The sequence below is a fragment of the Numenius arquata genome, chromosome 8, assembly GCF_964106895.1.
Source record: "Numenius arquata chromosome 8, bNumArq3.hap1.1, whole genome shotgun sequence".
Lineage (NCBI taxonomy): Eukaryota > Metazoa > Chordata > Aves > Charadriiformes > Scolopacidae > Numenius > Numenius arquata.
In genome coordinates, this window is record NC_133583.1 from 46,511,402 (window position 1) to 46,531,857 (window position 20,456).

Genomic DNA, 20,456 nt, shown 5'->3' on the forward strand with positions numbered 1-20,456 from the left:
GGGTTGTTTTTATTCATTTGCTGCCGCCTCCCACTTACTGGCTGTTCATTCACTGGCCAGCAATTTTACGTTATCTCCAAGTTTTATCATAAGTGGTTTGTTTTATGTTTACTGGATTCTACTCTGTGTTCTCTTTGTTACCCCTCAACCCAGCATTATCTAGTTCACAAGGTTGCATTCCCGTAGCGAATGCTACTTGGCTACTGTGATCAGTGTACATCTCAGAGTCCCTGGATTTTCAAGGCCTTTGCTGTCATCATTAGCTTGTAGTTTTGAGGGCCTTCATACAATTCTGTTTTTGCCAATGATCTTCAAGATGTGTCTTCCTGATAAAATTACTGATGTTATATTAATACAACCTAGTCATGTGTATGTCCTGTTCTCAGGTCATTAAACTGTAAATAATCATCTCTCGGCAGGCAGATACATCTACAATGCTTTGGTAACCAGTTATTATGAATACCTATTGTGACGGTAGCACTGGTATGTTATCAAGATTACTTTACAACACTGCTGTCTTACAGATTAGTCAGCAATAATTTATTATCTGGAAATGAGGAATAGCCACATGAAAAATAAGGGACAGTGCTTTCTTTCAAGGGAAAAGCAATTTTCATAAGGTAGCGTTTTTGTCCAAGACTTGTTGAGATTTCTCACCCATGATCACATTTGACAACGCAAGATACTTTGTTCCATAGAGCAAGTGTTTAGCCACTTACATGAGTAAAATTATATGCAGATATCAGACAGCTGAAAATATAAGGTAATGGTATTTGCATTTCTTGTACTACTTAGACCACAGACATGAGGAAATAAATTTCAAATGTATCTCATTGCATTTCATTGGCATTTGAATTGTTCCTGTGATAGTATTTTTCATAAAGTTGTTGCATAAATGTAATCTTTTTTATTTGAGATCAAGTTCTGCATCTCAATCAGCAACATGGCTTGTGGAAAATGACTGACTTTCAGCAAAACAAAACAGGTTCAGTACCACCTCATCTATCTCAAAGTGTTGAGCATGAGTCAACAATGTGTACTTACAGTGATGTTGGCTAACTGGGCCTACAGGTTGATGGCAATGACCTGTGATGCCACATCTGGAATATTCTGTCCAGTTTTATCTCCCAGAGTAAGGGAGAGACATTGACAAACTGGAGTGAGCTCAGCAGAAAGGTACTAAGCTGCTTAGAGGCCTGGAGCACATGCTGTATGAGGAGGAGCTGGGTGAACTGGGTTTGCTTTGCCTGGAAAGGGCAGGCTACGTGGGATTGAACTGCAGACCTGAAGTGGGCTTTGAGAGACATCAGAGTAAGGCTCTCCTCAGAGATGCACAGTGAAATGGCTGGAAAAATTCAGGAATCGTGCATAGGGGCATGATGTGGAAAGGTTGCTTGAATGAGGAAAGAGAATAAGAGAAGCAAATACCTAGTAAAACTTTCTGTGCGATCTTTTGGGGCTTCATTTGTTGTTTTGAAATAGGGAAATACATCCCTTGTTGTCGTGGTTTCGGCCGAATTTACCAAAACCGGACCGACAGATGGCCCTTTCCCCCCCTTCCCCCCCCCCAAAAAAGAGGAGAGAGGAAGAGAAAGAGATAAAGGAGATTCAGAAGTTTAGAATGAACTAAACTACTTTAATGAAGAATTAATATTAAAATAAAAATAAAGAAGAAAATAATGAAATAGATACAATATATACAAAACCGTATCAAGCTCCCAGGATGACAGTCACGTCACTGGCAGGCACTGGGAAGTCCCAGACTGGACTCAGTGACGAATGGCAACTGGATTCCAGCTCTGAAGTCAGGAACACATGGATCGGGATCAAAGGCAGATGAACAGACAGAGTCCTCTCTGGACGTCGGCCATCACAGGAAGGGACTGACCCTTTGATCCCTCAGCCTTTATACTGAGCATGGGGCAGATGGGATGGAATACCATCAGGTTTGGGTCACCTGTCCTGTCCACTCCTCCCCACCGATGTGACCCCTCTATGTTTTTTCCGTTTCCGACCCTCTAAGGGGGCAAATAACGAAATTGGCTGACCTTGGTTGTTATAGCAATAAGTATAAGCAAGGGCCTCTCTGCATACCATTTCTTGGCATGGAGCACAAACATTGGGCTTATCATTCTGAGAACGAGCAGTTTTCTCCACAATATGCTGTTAATTTCAGAGAGTTAGAGGAGGCCTAGCTAGGATGTAAAGTTACAGAACAGAAAATTGGTTCGGTTTTACTTCAAACCGGGACACTTGTTAATGCTCTGATAAATGCACATAGATAACTATGCAAAGCAAATGTGCTGCAAATTACTTGTCAAGGGGAAAAAAGTTTAAACTTCATACAGAGAACTTAAGGTGAGATTCTCATCGGAAAAGTAACTGAACTGGCATTTTGCGCACCAAAATTTATTATGCCCCTATGGTTTCCACACAGATATAAGCCCATTTGGGTTTTTCTGTGAGGCTGGCCATCGTTACCTTATAATTTAGAACTGTAATGAAAAAAAAAAATAATAAAATTCGGCCAGCTGTATATTGTGTCAGCTTTCCACAAAGCACATGGATTATATTCAAATGGTGAATGGAGAACATTTTGAATAATTTTGTCAGGTACAGACAATCCTCTGCAATATTCAGATTGCTCTTAGCAGTCACAAAAGTTAAGAGGATTTAACAGTATTCTGTTTGAAGGAAGTGTTCACCACTTTACATGATCGGGCATGGCTCTTGGACTGCCATTTCGAGAGTATGTGTATTATACGAATATCAACTTGGGAGACCATAATATTTTCTTTGCTCTGAGCAGAACAGAAACTCAAAGCATTCCATTTTCTGGCACGTTTCAAAATATATAAAAATGTTGTAAATCAAATTTCAGCTTATTTAAAATACACAGAGAACCTGAGAGTTCACGTTGTTTCTTACTGAAGCACAGTCCAGCAATCTCTGATGTCAGGCTGAGCAGCCTGTACTGTTGTTCTGTTTAGAAGAGCTCACTTCTCGCTTCAGTGTCTCACTTAAGTTACATGAAGTCCAAATAAGAATACTATGAAAAGTAATAGTACAATAGTTACATTATTGTGTAAAGAAGAATTGTTAACATTATGTCCAGAAACGAGTAGTTAATAACTTTCACAAAGGAATTCGGAACTTTGTAAATATAAGCTTTAAGCATGGGAAATTCCCATTCTTCTGCTCCCAAGCATCTGTAAAAACATAACGAAAACTGAAAATACATCTCTATAAAAGCATTGGATTTTTCAAATATTCATTGATTTAACTAACATTTTTCTTAAAACCTCTATTGCAGCTTATTGTAAGTTTGAAAAGGAACACTTTCTTTGTAGATTTGCAACAGAGAACACCTCCTTTACTCATATTCTTCAGTAAAAACTGTATGTGTTTGACAAAGCACTTTTATACCAGTCAATGAGGCAGTGTTAACAAAGGAGTGGTGCACAGGCATTAATGATCAGTTAGGTGAGCACAGAGTGCCATTAATGCTGCCCTCCTATGGTTCTCAGCAAGGTCAGCATTTCAATTATGTGATGTGTATATATATGTGAATATATTATGTGAGTGTATATATACACATGTATAAAAGAAAAGCTGTAAAAGCTCACTTGTTCCTTGACCCAAGTGTTTAGCAATATTTAGGACCTTTCCAGGTCCTTTAGCAACATGTAGGACCTGCCATTAGGAAGATCAACTAATGAGACTACTGATCTATCTCTTTTGTTCAGTGCTTTCCTTCTTTTTAATTTTATTTATGTAGAACAAAGAAGACTTCTTTTCAGTGATTTTGTGCTCAGGCAGCCTCTCCCTCTGTTGCCTTGGAGAATCATTTTTAGGGCTCTTTCTCCTGCTGTCTGCTGGCTTTTTCCTCTCTCTCTCTTATGCTTGTACATGGGTTCTCTTTGCTCTCAAACAGTATCAGTGAATCCACTAAGCACACATGGCTTTAACTGGCTCGATGTTTGTCTTCAGTAGAAACTCCTACTCTTCCCACTTTTCCAGTGAATAAAGAGTGAAAAATGCAGCAATTTGATTTAACATATAATATGGTGTTACTGTGGGCAGTTGCCCCAAGAGCTGGTGTAGCAACTTGCTTCTATCCGACGATCATGTCTATTGGATGAGAAGTTGCTGTTTGGGTGAAGTCTCATTTACCATTCGAAACAAACCATAACTTTACAGTAAATCAGCCTGCAGAGCTTCCTCACACAGGGACTTCACAACGCTTGGTCTGGTGTGGAGAAGAGGGAAGTGACATAAAGGCAGGACTAAGGGGCAGCACCAGTCCTTTCTGGCAGCCTGCAGTCACACTCGACCAGGTTAAACATGATGCTGCACCTTTATGAGGTGGTTCTGTGGTGCTTAAACTGATCAATGTACCGGCTGCGGGATCTCTGCCCTCCTCCTGGCCTTTGTCGAAGGCATGCTCCCTGACCCCTTCCCTGTGATGGCACTGGTGCTTGTAGGATTCCTTCCTGAGATGATCAAGGACCAATGAGAAATAAGTTTTGGTGAGATTAATCTTTGTGTGGATCATTGGGATCAGCTTCCTCGCTCTCTGTGAACCCCAGTGGCAAGACAATAAGGTAGACAGAGTATGACAGCTTGCATTTGTATTAATTTAAACTGCCATGGAAAAACAGCCTTTGCTTAAGCTAAGAAAAAGGTGGTGAGCACTCTCACAATTTGTGAATTTTAGAAATGAGTGATTGGAATGAACTTCATGATTGTCTCTAATCAAAGATCTGCTTAATGATAGCCACTAACAGCAATCCGTGTAATAGGATTTTTATGGCTTATAAATTTCTTTGGCTTTTTCAATTCTATTGTTAGCAATCTCAACCACTTTAATAAAGAATGAGATCCTTTCCAAAACATTAATGCTGTCCTACAGATTGAACAGAGATTAAATCCCTGTTATAGAAAGGATGTAATATTTTATTCAATTGATTTTAGGTTTAGAAAGTCATTCATGTAATCTCTCTTTATATTTGAACGGTCTTTTCAATAGGTATGTGTGACAGATAGTAGAAGATTTCTTTTCTTACTCTATACTAATAGGTTCCCACAGTGGGAGGTGAGAATATTTTGGTAAAGACTGTTTTGGTAAAGAGGTGACTTTCCAGGCTGAAATTTATACCTTGTCTTGGTGAAGAAGAAAATGGTGTATCTGTCCTACACATTTGCAGAGTTTAATTTTTGTAAAATCAGAATGCTTTGCAAATGTAACTGTGGATGCGAGCCTTCACAGGAAGTACTTTAACATAGGCTTCTTAATTTTAGCATTACAGATATGAGGTCCTCTACTGACCATTATGTAATTATGAAATACACTGAGCTACACATGTGCTGTGCTTACAAGCAGTTTGATTAATTGTATGGGCTATATTCAGTGAAATTTTAATTATGAAACCAAAGTTGAAGATTTCAGTTGGAGGAATTAAAAGCTCATGTGGACAGTTCAGTTTTATAGCTATTGAAAAGTCATAGAAGGTAAAGAAGCTGAAGTGTCATCGCCAGTAAAGCAGGTATTTGGGAGATAAAACTGTGATGTGAGAAACGTTATGTCCAGGAGTCTGTACTGTATTTGTTTATTAACGGTATTTCTTTTCTGTGTATTGTTGTATACAGTAGATTAGAAAATTTGAACTTTTGAAGATATTTTATCCAAAGAAACCTAATGCGTGACATTGCCATAACTTCAGAATTAGTGCTATAAAATCTGTCATGACTAGATTCAACCAGCTGGCTGCTAGTTTAAGAGAAGTGCTGATCATGGAAGGTATTCAGATAGATCAAGCATGTAGTTACTTTATTCCTTTGAGTGAGGCCGGAGGTAGTCTATAATATGAAGATGCTGCTAAGGAAAAAGGTATTAGTTACCTCTGAGCACAACTGAGTGGAACCTCGACAAGGTATTGAGTGGTGAGGCTGCAAAGTGTTGTGGTAGCCAGTTTAGTTAGTTATGCTTTTTTTAGGGAGTATATTGTCAGTATGCTCTGGAGATTAGGTTATCTGCTGCATGGGTTTTTTTCTGGCATTGAAGAGGGTTTTTCTGTTCTAAAAATGTTATTTGTGGATTAAACCCTTTGGTTTGTGACTTAGTTATTATTTTTTGCAAATTTACCTCAAGAGTATGGATGGTGTTGCACATCAGAGACTTACGCAGGGGGTTCAGGTTATGAAATTTTGGGTAGCAATGCTGGATGAAGGTATTACCCATTTTTATACCTCCCGTAACTCCATATACACTTAGTGATAAGTAAACTTTTTAGCTGACATTTAAGGCCAGCTGTCAAGACTGCCTCTTGAAGTTTCCATTGGGAGAAGGGAGACGAACAGAACAGATGAAGAGGGTTAAAGGGAAAAGTTTGTTAGTAAAGCACACTTGCACATAGTCGTATTAAATCAAGAGGCAGTTCAAGTATACACATAGATAGTTAGTATGGAATAGCTAATGAACTTTAAATTCACACCTGCTTTCTATGTATTAACTTTCTGATGTACCTGGTTGCTCGGATTTTATTTGTACTGGACCTGCATTTACTGCTACCTGAAACATATTGCACCAAGCCAAGTTTGCAATAGCTGTCCAGAACTCGATCACTGGTTTTGCTGCCCCTCTGGTTACTCTTCAGGACCAAGGCCACAGTAGGATTCAGGTCTCAAACATTAGTCATGAATGGTATGTCAAAAAAATTGAGGATGCAGGAGATACAGTAGTGCTTGAGTTTTAACTACAAGTGCTGTAGCTTTTAAATGACTGCATTAAAGTAACAGAAACCTTAGTGTGGAGTGATTGTGTAATGTCTCATAATAGCATTTTGCTTCATAATAGCATTTCAAATGCTTACGTCTTTCCTAACCCCACTTTAATTTTCTGCTTAATAAACACAGTCAGTATGGGTTTTTTTTGTTCAGAAGTGCCAGATGTAGATTTTTGGCAAAATTCACCCTGTAGGAGAGAAACTGTTATTTAAATTATTTTATGCTTTACATAGTGTTAATTCTCAGTCGTGCTCATATAAATAACACGTATTTATAACATTTTTATGCAGAATTTATGCCCAATTTTATACTTCAAATTATTGTAAATCTAGGAAGGGCCTCAACCAAATATAAATACAACAGTGTGCACTTCTGTACACTCGCAAGTTGGATGCCTCAATGTTGTGTAAGCGTGTGTTTGTGCATCTCTAGGAATTCAGTATTGGACCATCATAACATTTCAATGTTCCAAATAAGTCCTCATATCTAACTGCAGTCTCACAGGATTCAGTGTACATAAAAAATTAGAAATTAATTTGTTGGAATAATATTTTTAATAAATAAATTTGTTCACCTTTTTTTTTTAATGCATGCAAAACCATTATTTCAAAGTAGAATATTGTTTTCTACATGTTCATATGGAGTAGAAAAATGCAATTCATGGTACAGAATATAATTTTGTTCAATACCTAACGTTTCTCCTGAATAAATAGTTGTGGCTTGATTTTATGTCACTGTTTTCAGTCCAGTGAGCTTTTTGTGTATTGAGGTATTTGCTGGACTGAAGCATAGAGCTCCATATTGGATCTTCATGCATATGCTTTTAAACATACATAAATCCTTCCTGGATTATACAATATGATATCTCAAAATCAGAATATTTCCAACTTACTTCAGTTATCAGCTGTATTTAATCAATGCAGCTCTAGATAAAGTTTAAACTTCATGTTGAAAATGAGATGCGATGTGTCTGTGGTTTTGTGAACTGCCAGTATTCTTTAATGGAACGTTGGAGAACTGGATTGTAATCCTTGTGTTTGTTCCTCTGAATGTTTACATGTTTGCTTAGCTGCAAGTGGAACATTCACATTTAAAAAAAAAAAAGAATAATCTCAAAAAGTGTTTGTACTCTTACAGTACAGAAAAATAAATTTAGCCTTTGTGATGTGATAGGAGACAAACAGGTCAGTCTAAGGAAGTTGGTCAGTTAAATATTTGGATGAAAGTCTTCCAAAAAAGAGTATGTATACACTTTTCACTATTTCTACTGAATTTTCATGATTTGTCTTTCAACATCAGATCTCATTGCTCACTTTGCTAGCCTGTGCGCAAAACCAGCAAACAAGCTGATTCCCAAAGCCAAAAGGTACCCTTTGGCTATACGCATGGGGCAGCTGTGACTCAGCAACAGGACAATTGGTGGCTCATCAGCCAGAATAATTCGGTCCCATAACTGTAGAGGCTCTAAGATGCTCTAATGTATCTTAAGTGTTAAAACACAATTTTAATGAACTGCTTTTGCCCTCTGCTTTGAACATACTAACTGTATTCCACTTCTTATTTGCATGGGGCACAAGGTATTAGTTTTTGCTTCTGAAGCTGTTTAGTATCTGTCCCTTCTGTAACCAGAGCTGCTGATTCACTGTCAAGGTGATGAGCTTCCTGCCTCTCATTAGAACCCACTACTCATGTATAAATTTTTATACCAACCTGGAAGGTGTTCCTAGAAGTGTTGATGCAGCTACTTCATGATTGCTCCTCAAAGCTTTCCAAAAGCTGAAGTTCTTCTGCAGGGGATCCAAAGCTTGGCAGTGGTTATATGGTGGTTGGTTGAGACTCCTGGCTGTTAAGTGTGTGATTTAGTCTCAGTGATTCCTAGTTGCGTTTCCTTTCTTCCTCTGTATTTATGGTGACATTTTTAATATCTGATCTTGTACTTAGCTTATAAGCTTTTTGTTACCGAGACTGTTAATTATTTTTTGTTTTCACACACTGTGCTGATTTAATAACTTAGATCTGTAGGTGTTGCTGTAAAGTGTATCTGAATAGTTATTTAAATATACTTGAGAAGACCTTGAATTAGAGCCTCTTTCTGCCCTTATATAGTTGTTACTTTTTAGAGAAATAGTCAAAGTTGCTTTCAGACTAGGAACTAAAAAAGAGTTTAACTCTTCCTGTGCTGGCCTACTGTAGCATGGCACATAGTCTGTTACAATGTGTTTAACAGCACTTCGCATGGTAAATTTTCTGGTTGCAGCAACCAAGAATAGATTAGACTGGATTCACAGTGCCAGTACTTGGACGGTGTTCATTGTAAGTGTCTGGATAACTTGGTGGCTGAAAGATACATCTGGCTCCCAGTATCTGTGATACTCAATGTTTTTTTTTTTAAAAAATATGAACAGAAATTAGCTTCTCAACATGTGTTCTCTTAATCTCTGCTATATTTGAAAGAATGGTTTCTGCAAAGCCTGTTACAATAGATGTTCAATGAAGCTGAACGTTCCTGACTCTGCTGTATCTTGTTTTTTCAGATTAATCGCGCCCCAAGCTTTGGAACTGATCAAAAAATAGACTATGATGTAAAAAAAGGCGTTCTGCTAAATGCGTTAAAGCTTCTCAACATACGGTAAACTTGTCTTCTTTTCTTCAGTCTGCCTCTCTTTCTGTTGCTTTGATTATTTTATTTAGTTATTTATTTATTTATTTTTAAATTTCAACTGGACTAGGAGAAAATGAAAACCTTTTTTTTCCACCTTCATATTTTCAAAATGTAAATGTTTCCTTTGCTGGCAGTTTTGCTACTGAAATTAACCCAAATTTAATGTTTCTTCTTGTTCATGTGTTTGCAAAAAAGGAGTGGTAACAGTAATTTTCACTTTTTTTTAAAAAATAATTTTTCAAACAGGTCTCAAAGTGGTGATGTGAGTGCAGTCATAGGCATGTGGCCACACAGGAAATTTGCTTTGGTGATAGTTCCATATACAGTCAAAAGCCATGCCCCTTTACAGGAAAACTTCATAGTTGGGATAGGTTGGAAAAAATCTACACTTCAGGAAAATAGATACAACCATATTTGTACATTAAATTATAGTACAGAGTCATTACAGTACACCTTAAAGTGTGAAAATATTGTAGCCATACAAGTTAATATTTAAAAAAAAAATTCTTAATGAACGTTTCAACTCTAATTTTATACCATAAACCTCCCATGACCGATTGGAAAATACAGATAATATACTTGCACTGTCAGCTGCCTTGGACTGACATATCTTAATATCATCTGTGTTTCAGGACAAGTGATAAAAGGAGAAATTTAGCTCAACAGAAGGCTGAGGCTCAAAAAAGACTCTATGGTCAAGGTTCAATGAAAAAACTGTTGCCAGGTTCCTCAGAGTGGGAGAAGCAGCGCCACACACTGGAAAGGAGAAAAGAAGAACTGGTAGGAAGGAAAACGTGCTGTTTCTTGCCCATGGTTTATGCTCTCTTTGTTTTAATTGTCTTATGTTCTTGATTTGTAGAAGGAAAGACTTGCACAAGTACGTAAACAGATTTCCAAAGAGGAGCATGAGAACAGACACATGGGTAACTACAGGTAACTATTTTTGACTGTATTACTAGGAAATATTCAATGTGTTCTATAGGAATAATAGAAACAAGTATTTGTGTACACGATCATTTTCTGCCAAAAATGTGTAGGCATTTATAGAAAATATATACGTGTACACAAGGTAGTTATTTTTTTTTTTAGAAAGTTCTTTTTTTGATTCCGAATGTTTGCATGCACTTAGGAATTTATATCATATCAGTCACTCCTAGTGTTTGTGCAAGACATTTGCTTGAAAGACACGATCATTCACATTTAGTGTACCAAGAACCATGACTGTCATTATGGACCTGTTCTATAATCACACATGATGATTCTTATCTCTAGGGGGGGACAATATAGGAGTGTGAGTATTCCCCTATAAAAAAAAATCAAATCTGAGTATTCCACTGTAAAAAATCAAATCTCAATGTTATCTATGAGGCTTGCCAAAAGTTCAGAAACATCATTGGTGCTTCCATCATTTTTGATAGAATGGCATTTGAAATACTATATTAATATTTCTGCACTTTGATTTTGGATCTTAGTAGGCTTAAATATAAGTATCATCTTCAGATTCCTTGGTTAAATATATTCAACAAGCTTTAACTTGTTAGTTATCATAGGTATTGACCAGAAAACAGTAATTTTGTTTTATTATTATGTCCTGATATTTGTTTAATGATATGTGAAAGCAAGGCCTATGAATGTTTGGCGAAAGGGAGTGGAGTATGGCTAGGAAGAGGTGATGGGAATATTTGCCCACTCTATAACTTTCATCCAGGATGTGGGAGTTCTGAGTTCACAGCTTTTATTCTGAATTAGTCAGAATGTCTTTACTGCTATTCTTCATCTCTGCTTTTTTTTTTTTTTTTTGAGCAGATGTTCTATAATTCCCAGTAAAGTTCTCATTTAAGAGGTAGACGTTTCTGTGAAATTTTCTTTTTTGATGAATTAACATTTTGCTTACAAAAAGCCTTCCTTTGTAACATTCCCAGTTTTAATTACATCCTTTCTTGACACTTGTGGAGCTGAACTAGTACCTAAAGAAAACCCCCGCAATGAAACAGTTATTTTCATGCTACTGAGACTATAAGAAAGAGAAACATCACGACACTTTAATACATTTTGCTTTTTTGATGACATTATAGTCTTAACGTTTTAACTGGTCACATTTTAGGTTGCTTATTCAGTTCTTGACTGAAAATGACCCAAATGTTGTCTTTATTTAGCTTTTTTTGTTAATGTAAATCAATAAAAATACAAAAATTTTTTTTTTTTGCCTCAGGAAAAAGTGATGTATCATTTCATGAGGAATGTGCACATGTCAAATGGCATTTGTGTTTTATTTGTTTTCTTATTACCAAGCATTTGCAAAAAGACTGAAGAATCAGCAGAGTCAGAGAAGTAAAGGAATCTTGGCTAGAGATGCACAGAAATTTTATCTGAGCATTATGCAGTATATTCTCCTTGTGATGTTCTTCTGCAGAGAAGGACTAACTTCTGTCAGGCTTTGCCATGGAATCACAGAAGTTTTGGGTGCTGATATTGCTGCATGGATTAATATTGCTTTCTGAATATTAAATCCAGAGAAACCTCAATCAACCTCAGCAGGCTTTGATTTAATCTATGGATGTCAGTTCAGCAATTGGCTTAGTGAAGTGTCTGCAAGCACAAGTAGCCCACTGATTCTAGTAGGAGTCTTGGAGTGGTCAGCATAGGAGCAATACTTTCAAGCATTTGTGAATTCCTGAGGAACTGAAAAGGATTTATATGACTTTGAAATGGCCTTTAGCTGCCGTGTATTTCTACATATATTAAAATGAATATCCTTTCTTTAAAGTATTGTTCTATGGCATCTTTTCAGCAGTAGAATCAACACCATTAATAAGTGTTGACTGCAACTAGATTAGAGCTCCTATAGGGATTTTATGCAAACTGGTACCATCTTCAGTTTGCTGTAGAACTGCCCTGAGTCGAATGGGATCATAACCATCCTTTTTTCATTGCAACAACATCATCATGAAAATACCTTTTCAAGGAGAAAAAGACTGAGATGGAAGGAGAAAGGACCTTGTAAAAAAGTTCACAAAAGATCCATAAAAACAGAAAACTCACATCATGCCAGTCAATATATGAATAGTACCTCTGCTTTGCACAGTGCAGGCAGAATTAATTTATGGATTACTTCTTACAATACATTAAAAATTAGTCTGCCATCTTCATAATTTCTGGCTGTGTTTCAGGCTTTCATGACAAATGGATTGTAGTGGTTTTCTTTAAAGCCCATTGTTGCTTGATGAGCATGAATAAATCACCAAGTCCTGCTTCTCATATTGTCATAATCTCGTTACCTGTGGTTTTAGAGAATAATGGCATAGCTGGTCTAATGGAAAATCAGAGTCACCCTGTACATGCGTGTACCAGAAATTTTTTTTTTCTTATAGTATCTATTTCTTCCTGTTCATTATTTTGGAGGACATAGCATTCCAGTGCAGTCCATATTCAATCTTTAATTTACATCGTGCCCATTAACTCAAAGCAATTGTTTGGATTTTCATTGTTTTGTGTCATTTTATTGATAATACAAATTATTTTGTGGCTCTAAATTTTACATGCAATATTTTGTTAATATTTCATGAATCATTCACACCTGCATGTATCATTCACACCCACTGAGATTTCAGAGTACTGCAAAACTGAGTTTTGGTAAATCTCTGAAATGACCTTCATGGTATTTCTTTTGACTGGCTAATTGCTGGTTTAAACATGAATATGTTCACTGAGTTAAAATTAGAGAGCCATGTTCAGAGTATATGTTTTATGATATGATATTATAGAATTATTATAGATAAGATGCAATATAGAAGAGACTGAATTAGCTGCCTTACTTTTGTTCTTAGTGTGTAAGTAGTTTAGCTTCTATCTTAAGCTCAATTTTTTTTCCCTATTTTAGGCGAATTTACCCTCCTGATGATAAGACATTACTTGAGAAGTATGAGAGTTTGTTAGCCACTGCTTTTCAGACGTTTCTTGCTGGGAGAGCAGCTTCACTTCAGCGGGAAATGAATAACCCTTTAAAAAGAATGAAGGTACTGAAGCACAAAAATTACTGGCTTTAAAAGTTATTTATCTTGGAATTCACGACCTTGTGGATTAGTTTTGTGATAATCATGTGTGATGGCTAATAAATAGCATCTGATAATGTTTCCATCATTTCATTATTATTATTCTTTGTGCAGCTTGTGGGCCAGATCCTTGAATCTGGATGAACTGGAGTGGACCCGGGGTGGAGACAGGCTAGATGGCTTTAAGCTACTTTACCATTTCCCTGATCCTCAGCCTTACCCCTGGCCAAACCAGAGGTTGGCAGAAACTGCTTTTGAGCTGGTAATTGCCTCCTTCTTCCTCCAGTAATGTCCCCAGCTTATTCATCCACTTGTATGGACTGGAACAAGAGAGATCATAATACCAGCTCCACTAGTTTAAGGCATCCAAGAACTCTGCCCCAACTGTTGCCTACTTTTGTAGTTGGAGACAGTAGGAAAATGGCTATATTTAAAATAACAGACTAATGTGATTTAATTTGAAATCTGAGAAATTATTTCCCATCTTTTTAGTTGACATCATCCAGCAGTTTTACAGGAGTCTTTGTTCAACCCTTTCTTCAGACTTTTATCTTTAATAAATATTAAGACTTGATTTTTAGCTTTCAATTTCATGTTGATTGCAAGCAGAGGTGCATGCATCAGAAGAAATACTTTTATATCCTCCTGTGGAGGGATTCATAGTCTTATTTCAGGAATTAGTAATCAAAGTAATTTCAAATTCCCACTACTTGGTGCTTGAATTTTGGAAGGATAGGATATGTCCTGCTTTGAATTAATTGTAGTGAAATTCCCATTTCTAGGAGGAGGACATTTTGGATCTTCTGGAGCAGTGTGAAATAGATGACGAAAAACTAATGGGGAAATGCACCAGGCAGCGAGGACCTAAGGTATTTGACTTTTAGATATCAATTTTTTATTTCACTCTGTAGAGAGGTAGTTTGAGAATTTTAAGTGGGGAATTTAGTTACTGGTGGAAGTTCTCTTCCTCAGACTGCCATTAGCCTTTTTTTTTTTTTTTTTTAAGTATGAAGAGAAGCATAACTACTTTTTTCCAATTAAATCCCATTAAAATTTTAACTGGATATAAGATCCTTCTTTTCCTCTCTAAGCTATTTAGAGGAACTGTTGTGCACGGGAACAACTGTTGCACAAGAGATTGCTTGATTTCAGTGTGTGAAATGATTTTTATATCCATAGCTTATCTCAAAAGAATGCTTTAATCTTTAATTGATTAGTGCCACTAAGGAATTTTGAGATCATGGGATAAAAGGCACTATGGAAACTCAAAGGATTAATTATGATTATGATGTATCTGTAGCTTGCCTTCTGGCTAAAAGGATTGTACAGTATATCTTGGAGCCTGTTTCATATCCAAAATCTGCTTTTAAAGTGAATGTATATTATTTTTAGCTTAATGCTTTCTGGTTGTGTGCATAGTTCATGTAAGTTTTTGCCTTAAATAAACTGCGTATCTGTAGCCAATAAAGATAAATAGTTTGGGCTTGGATATAATAGATTTGTTTCTTATATCCTGCAAACATTTTAGGTCAAGTCTGCTTATAAGAACCTACATTTATGTTCCTGAGCTCTGATGTATTTATTTATGGATGCATGTAAATTTTTTTACAGCATTTTACATTTCTGATGACATGGTGTACAAATCTAGGAATTTCTGTACAAAATGAATGCTGACAATTTTCCTGAGCTTGCAGGGGTACTTCATGTATGTGCAAGAATCCAGAGAGCTACATCTTAATGCAGGCATGTGTACTGGAAAGAGGATCTGCGTATCCAATCTGGTATTAAGACAGATTTGCAGGAACCTCATTACAAATATGGGGATTTTGTGAGCTAGTGTTTTAACAGTGGTGGATTCATTTAAAGAAGAGCAAAAAAGTAATCCAGTCTGCCCTGGCAACACACTCAACTTGCATTCTTCAGGGATTCTTTTCCTCAAGGTTTTGTTTTCAGTTCTTTAACATAGGGTCACTTAATTCAAGTTCAACATCTAAGTCACATTTTTCCTTTTTCTGGAAGCCTGTCTTCTCCCAGCAGCCCTCGGAGAGCATCTAGCCGTTGACTGTATGCACACAGACTTGATCTATACTATCTCTACACCGGCTGCACACAAGCTGTTCCCAAGCTGGAGGGCATAAACATTTAATAGGGTACTGAGCCCAAATTGAGAAACCTCTCTTAGTTAGTTTTAAGATGAAGTTTGATCAATTTTTGAGTGAGACTATATGACATGGTCTTCTTTTATAGCAGGCATATGGATTCCATAGCTTACAAGCTGCCTTAACAATATTATTTGCACTTACCGGATAAGGAAAAAATTGCGTATGACCAAAATTCCCACCTTTTTTTTTTTTTCCATAAAACTGATGGAATCAAAAGGGAAGGCAATGAAACTAGCTTATCCAAGGAGATTGTTTCTTTTCCTTGCAGTGTGCACACTTCATGCTGTACAGGATCTCTATTCCTGCATCTTTTTTAGGGTCCTGATATACTTCTCAATCATTTAAACCAGGCCTACAGTGAAGCCACGTGACTGGAGACTTCCCTGGTTGCATAATATCCTATGCACTCCCTTTGAAATACAGATGCCTATTGTGGATGGTCCTTTTATCTTGTACCGAAAGAGCATCACCTCTTTCCTGTAAGGGGTAAGGTGCATATGGCTAATAATATGCATTTGATTGGCCACCTCTTTGTAAAGGGTCTGTTATGAGATATGTAGTATCTACATATATATCTGTATTGGAATCTGGTGAGTGAGGTAGGCAGTAGAATTTGCTATTACCTGCCAATCTATCAGGTAAGAGAACAATCCAGCTGTAAAACTCATCTTCTTGTAATCACAAAATCCTACAAATAAAGATCCATTAGTGTATCAAAAAAGTAACATATACAAGATCTGATAGATCAAACAAACGTGAAGGAACAGTACTTTTCATGTCATGTTATCCAACATAAACATGTTACGACCTTTCAGAAGGTCGTAAAGTCCTGTCCTCCCTAAAAAGTCAGAAGCTGGCCTGCTGACAAAAGCTACTGTTAAGAAGTCAGATGCTCTACCTTGGGTGCACTCTATTCCTTGGAAAAAGGAACAGTCAGGACTCAGAAAACTCTATACAAAACAGCTGGAATAGTTTGGAGAGAGAGGTGTCTTCCTCCTCATCCTCCTTCATACATAGAAATGTATATATATACACAAACACATTTATACATACATATATGTATCTAAGCGGTAGAGGGATGTATGAGTATAAATAAGCTTTACATGTAACAACTATGCCATATTTGCTAGGATTTTCAGTCTTATTTTTATTTGAACATGATTAGGAGCTCAGAGTAGAAAACAAGTCAAAAATTTCCCAGAATGAAGACATTTTTTATCTGCAATTTAAATATTACTGAATTCTACTTAGACTGAGAAATACATTCTGGAAACGTTCTGCTTTATTTGTAGCCTCTAGAGGGCACCGTATCCTTACACATTTTAAGGTTTACTCTTGTTTATTACATTGCACCTGTTTGTGCAGGAAAAGAACGAAGGAAATAAAATATATTTTAGAGGAAATGAGCAATTACTTTTATTTTTATTCTTCTGGTATAAAATCAGATGAGTTTAATCAAAGAAAAATCGGGTTAGCATAAGGGGAAAATCAAGGTGATTAGAATTGCTAAGCAACCAAATATCTCTTATTTAAAGAGGTCAGTTTAAACCCAGATCTAGCTATTATTCGTCATTATTGCTTTTTGTGATTTCTTTGACCTTTCTTTTTATTCTTCTTTGTTAATTGATGTGAAGTCTTGGTCACAGTGTTCTTACTGTTTAGTGTAGAATGTGTGAGGAACATGTAAGTGGGACTGAGATATCGTAACATCTTGTAAGTGGGAATGAGATATACCTTAAAGCCCCTGTGAATTTTGATTGAAAATGTTTACTATACTTTTTATAACTCACCAGGATCAATATATCTTCATGATACACATCATTTCATGATGAGGACAGCTATTTTTGTGAAAGCAATAAATGTAGAGGCACCTTAATTTGTCCTTTTGGCAGGTAGATAGACATCAAAATATTCTTTGTGTAATCTGAACAATTGCCAGGGCTCTCCTCAATGGAATATACTTCTTCAACTTTTACTTATCTGGTCTAACAGCTTGGGCTTGCATAAACATACTGTTGCTTTTAAGTTAGTGGCAGAAATGTCTTTTCTTCCTTGGCTGGAATAGAAATTTAGGTAGGATATGTTTACTTACACTACAAGTGTACCTTACAGGAACAGTATCTTTGGGGCTTTGTTGTATTGCCCTTCCAATAAATTTTGGTGCATTACATTATACTGAGATAATAGGGCAATTTAAATTAATCCTGAGAATTCTTCTGTTTCACTCTGCCCCAAAATATGTTCAGAAATTGTGATATTAGTTTTTTTAAATCTGAGTTTTGATTACAGTTCATTAGATGACTAGGAAGATCAGGCCATCACCATAGGTTCTTATAGCTGAGAGTTACTGGAAAGAAAATGTGTAGGGAAAAAAAGTGACCATATGAGCCTTCTTACCATAACAGATGTAATGGAGGATATAGCATTTTTCTTTTCCGCCTGTTGGTAGACGGAAGAAGAAAAATTTTCATTTGTAGTTTCTGTTCTTGCATCAGTTTGTCTCCTGCTTTTTGCTTTTTGTCTCTCAGTAGCCTTGGTAATAGCACAAGATTAATTACCTAATGACACTGAATCCCATGTCCATATAGGACACCAAATACACCTAGCATAGCTTGCTATATTCTTCCAGGTTCTGCTTTCTGCAAGATGTTGATCAATCACTTTCTCTTTCAGAATTATACCAGACAAAGTTCCCCGATGCATTTCTTTACTTTGTATTGATCATTGTTAAACTAGAGCTTCAGTTATTGCAAATATCAGCAAGGGATTGAAACTAATTGTAAATGGTATTCTTTATCACTTGATTTATGATTTCAAACTGTAATTTAGTTATGTCCAGTAGTGTAAATCCTACTTGAAATAAAATTATTTTTTCTCCCCCTTACTTTATTATGCTGCTCTTCACGTGAGGAAGATTAGCATTACTGTGTAGTGAAGTTAATGAAATATTTAAGCATGTATTTTAAAATTAAGGACAAACTTCCAGTCTAATTTGGGAGGTTTTAAACATGTACAAACGAACCTGCTTGAATCAGGAATCTAGTGTGATAGCAAAGTGTTCTTTTGGGATTATGAAAGAATTTAATTTCTTGGGTTTTTTTTGTTGTTGTTGTTGTGTGGTTTGTTTTTGTTTCTTTTTTTTTTTTTTTTTTTTTTTGCATTAGCCCTTGTGTTCGATGCCAGAAAGTGCACAGCCCTCAAGAAAATTTAAGAACTGCAGTAGTGATAGTAGCTGCGATAGTGGTAGCAGTGTGTCAGAATCCGGAGAAGAAACTGAAAAGGAAGATCACAATGAAAAAAAAGAGAAAAAAGTTTCATATGATCTTGAAGAAAATAAATGCAAATCTTTAGAACGATCAGGTAAGTTAAGTTACCAATTTTCCAAGTAAATCTGGCATTCACAGTGATTTATATAAAATGCTTCAGTATTTAAAATGTATCAACACTTGTAACTCAGGATTAAAGACTGTTTTGCTTGTTGTGTGTTCTTTTAAATCTTCTCTAAATTAATACAAATAAATTTTTAAAACAGAGAAAAATGAATATTCTTTTGCCAAGAACGCTAAAGAGAAAAATACACCTGGGCTACCACCTGGGCTACACTTGGAAATGGTGTGAATGTTCCTCTTTGCTCAACCTTTTGAGAAGGTTGTAATTTTTTTTTCCCTGTAAAAAGTAGTCTTATTAAGCTTGAATTTGCTGGAATATAGAAAAGATAAAGAAATGTATAAAGAGTAAAGAAATGTATCTGGAGAGATACAGAAAGTAATGTATTCTAAATGAGATCCCTGCCCAAGTTTTTTTGTGAAATTTTTTTATTATAATCGTCTTCTTTCTTTTTGTGATTGTTTCTCTGGCTGCAGAGCATTAGTGTGACCATGTCCTATTGAACATGGTAGATATAGCACGTTATTTTTTGTTTTAGCAGTGTATTGTCTCAAAGAATTTCTTCATGTAATTGCATAAATATAACACTGCTTCTAAAATTGTATTTTTCATAGCAGCATCCTTTATTTAGCAGAAGACTGAATTTGAAAACTGTATAGCTGTGCAGGAGGAGATGAGGGAGATTGGATCTGCAAATATGGGATCCATCAACCAAATTTTCCTTCCTGCTTCCATATTCTTACAATCAAGAGGCCACACGTAGTAGCCACATACTTTTTGACTGATAGGGCGTATGCACTCTGTCATAAATCTGATGCATGTTATGGAGGACTGGAGTCTACCTGATTAAAGCTGATTATGAGTGAAGAAATAAATTTTCTTATAGAGTATGTAAAGTTTGTATTATTAGGGGATCTGACATGGCTGCTATATGTATAGTTGTCCGTCAGCATACATTATAGTATGACACGTGTGCACACATGTTGGTCATATATGTTGTTAGTTTCAAAGACTGAAAAATGGGTGTTAAAAGAATAAGTAATTGCATCATTCGTTTAATTTGTCTGCAGGTAGAGTGAACTGGAAATCTTCGATTAAAAATATAAAATCTCCATCATATTCACCCCCCACATCATCCACAGGTCCAATAAGGCGTTCTGTAAGCTGCCCTCGTTCAATATCAATATTGACTATGCAGTCACAGGCAGCTGAGCAGCGCCCCTTTTCAGCCAAAGCATCTCTGCAACTCCAGCGTGCATCCTCAGTGAACAGGTCTCATTCTTTAAATCGCAGCCCATCTTCAGCTCGAGTCTCTCAGACACCCAGCTTGGGAACTATGAACTCTTCGGGGGTGAGTTAACACAGCAGTTGCATTCAAAATGTGTTCCATTTCTCTAAAACTCAATA

At 36.4% G+C, this 20,456-nt stretch overlaps 1 protein-coding gene across 1 annotated transcript in view; it reads left to right on the forward strand.

Annotated features, from left to right (window-relative positions):
- Nucleotides 1-20,456, forward strand: part of TTLL7 (tubulin tyrosine ligase like 7) — a 57,801-nt gene that overhangs the window by 16,880 nt on the left and 20,465 nt on the right. The window contains exons 9-15 of the mRNA XM_074151478.1: nucleotides 9,321-9,415; nucleotides 10,081-10,228; nucleotides 10,308-10,381; nucleotides 13,329-13,464; nucleotides 14,283-14,369; nucleotides 18,827-19,022; nucleotides 20,120-20,400. Of these exons, the coding sequence (XP_074007579.1) occupies nucleotides 9,321-9,415; nucleotides 10,081-10,228; nucleotides 10,308-10,381; nucleotides 13,329-13,464; nucleotides 14,283-14,369; nucleotides 18,827-19,022; nucleotides 20,120-20,400 (1,017 nt within the window). The remainder of the gene's footprint in view (nucleotides 1-9,320; nucleotides 9,416-10,080; nucleotides 10,229-10,307; nucleotides 10,382-13,328; nucleotides 13,465-14,282; nucleotides 14,370-18,826; nucleotides 19,023-20,119; nucleotides 20,401-20,456) is intronic.